This window comes from Nansenia antarctica (genome assembly GCF_963989245.1).
Source record: "Nansenia antarctica genome assembly, chromosome: 19".
Taxonomy (NCBI): domain Eukaryota; kingdom Metazoa; phylum Chordata; class Actinopteri; order Argentiniformes; family Microstomatidae; genus Nansenia; species Nansenia antarctica.
This window is the reverse complement of record NC_137692.1, coordinates 15777764-15778947: the sequence shown is the minus strand read 5'-3', so window position 1 is coordinate 15778947 and position 1184 is coordinate 15777764. Positions and strand designations below refer to the sequence as shown.

At 62.8% G+C, this 1184-nt stretch overlaps 1 protein-coding gene across 1 annotated transcript in view; it reads left to right on the top strand.

The window, feature by feature from the left end:
• The window catches only part of LOC308174117 (B-cell lymphoma/leukemia 11A-like), a gene marked incomplete at both ends in the record, with an annotated part of 42170 nt that extends 41217 nt beyond the window's left edge, over window positions 1–953 (top strand). The window contains 1 exon segment of the mRNA XM_080549182.1: window positions 1–953. This exon segment is cut by the window's left edge and continues 1036 nt beyond it. Within this exon segment, the coding sequence (XP_080405308.1) occupies window positions 1–953 (953 nt within the window).
• Window positions 954–1184: the final 231 nt, after the last annotated feature.

Below are 1184 nucleotides of genomic sequence, written 5' to 3'. Positions count from 1 at the left end.
ACTTGGGAGGAGCCGGCGAGGAGGGCACTATCCCGCGATCGTTGCCCGAAGTCATGCAGGGCATGGGGCTAGCCGCCAGCATGCAGCACTTCAGCGAGGCCCTCCACGCGCACAAGCGTAACGTGCTCAGTCAAGAGAACCACAAGCACCACCAGCTTAACCGCGACCACCACAACCACCACAACCGCGAGCTGTGCAACGAGGCGCTAGAACTGGGCCGCGGCGAGGAACGCTGCGACTCGGCCATCAACGGACGCGGGGCGTCCCCTAGCGAAGCCGCCTCGGTGGGCCTCAACAAGAAGCTGCTTCTGAGCAGCCCCAGCCCGCTCAGCCCCTTCTCCAAACGCATCAAGTTGGAGAAGGAGTTCGACCTGCCCACCCCCACCATCCCCAACACAGAGAACGTCTACTCCCAGTGGCTGGCCGGCTACGCCGCCTCTCGCCAACTCAAGGACCCTTTCCTGAACTTCGGGGGGGACTCCAGACAATCGCCCTTCGGCACGTCGTCCGAACACTCCTCGGAGAACGGCAGCCTGCGCTTCTCCACCCCGCCGGGGGAACTGGACGGCGGGGTGTCGGTGTCGGGCCGCAGCGGGACGGGGAGCGGAGGGAGCACGCCGCACCTGGGGGCGCCGTTGCGTCCCAGCTCCAAGGAGAGCCGGCGGAGCGACACCTGCGAGTACTGCGGCAAGGTGTTCAAGAACTGCAGCAACCTGACGGTCCACCGGCGCAGCCACACGGGCGAGCGGCCGTACAAGTGCGAAATGTGCAACTACGCCTGCGCCCAGAGCTCGAAGCTCACGCGCCACATGAAGACGCACGGGCAGATTGGCAAGGACGTGTACAAGTGTGAGATCTGTCAGATGCCCTTCAGCGTCTACAGCACCTTGGAGAAACACATGAAAAAATGGCACAGTGACCGCCCCCTGAGTGCCGAAATTAAGTCGGAGTAGGGGAGGGGAGGGGAGGGGGGGGGGAGTGGTGTGACCGTTCTCTCGTTTTGTCAGTCATCAGTCGACACCTCTTCCCTACCCCCTCCCCCCTCCCTCCCCCGTCCCCTGTAGATTTAACCCTATCCCACCTCTTTTGCCGGCCCAGTGGAAGCTAAGACAACGTGCTCTGCACCAGCACTGCCCGTTTCCATTAACCCGTTGAATGCATGATCTGTATCGGGGCAATACTAT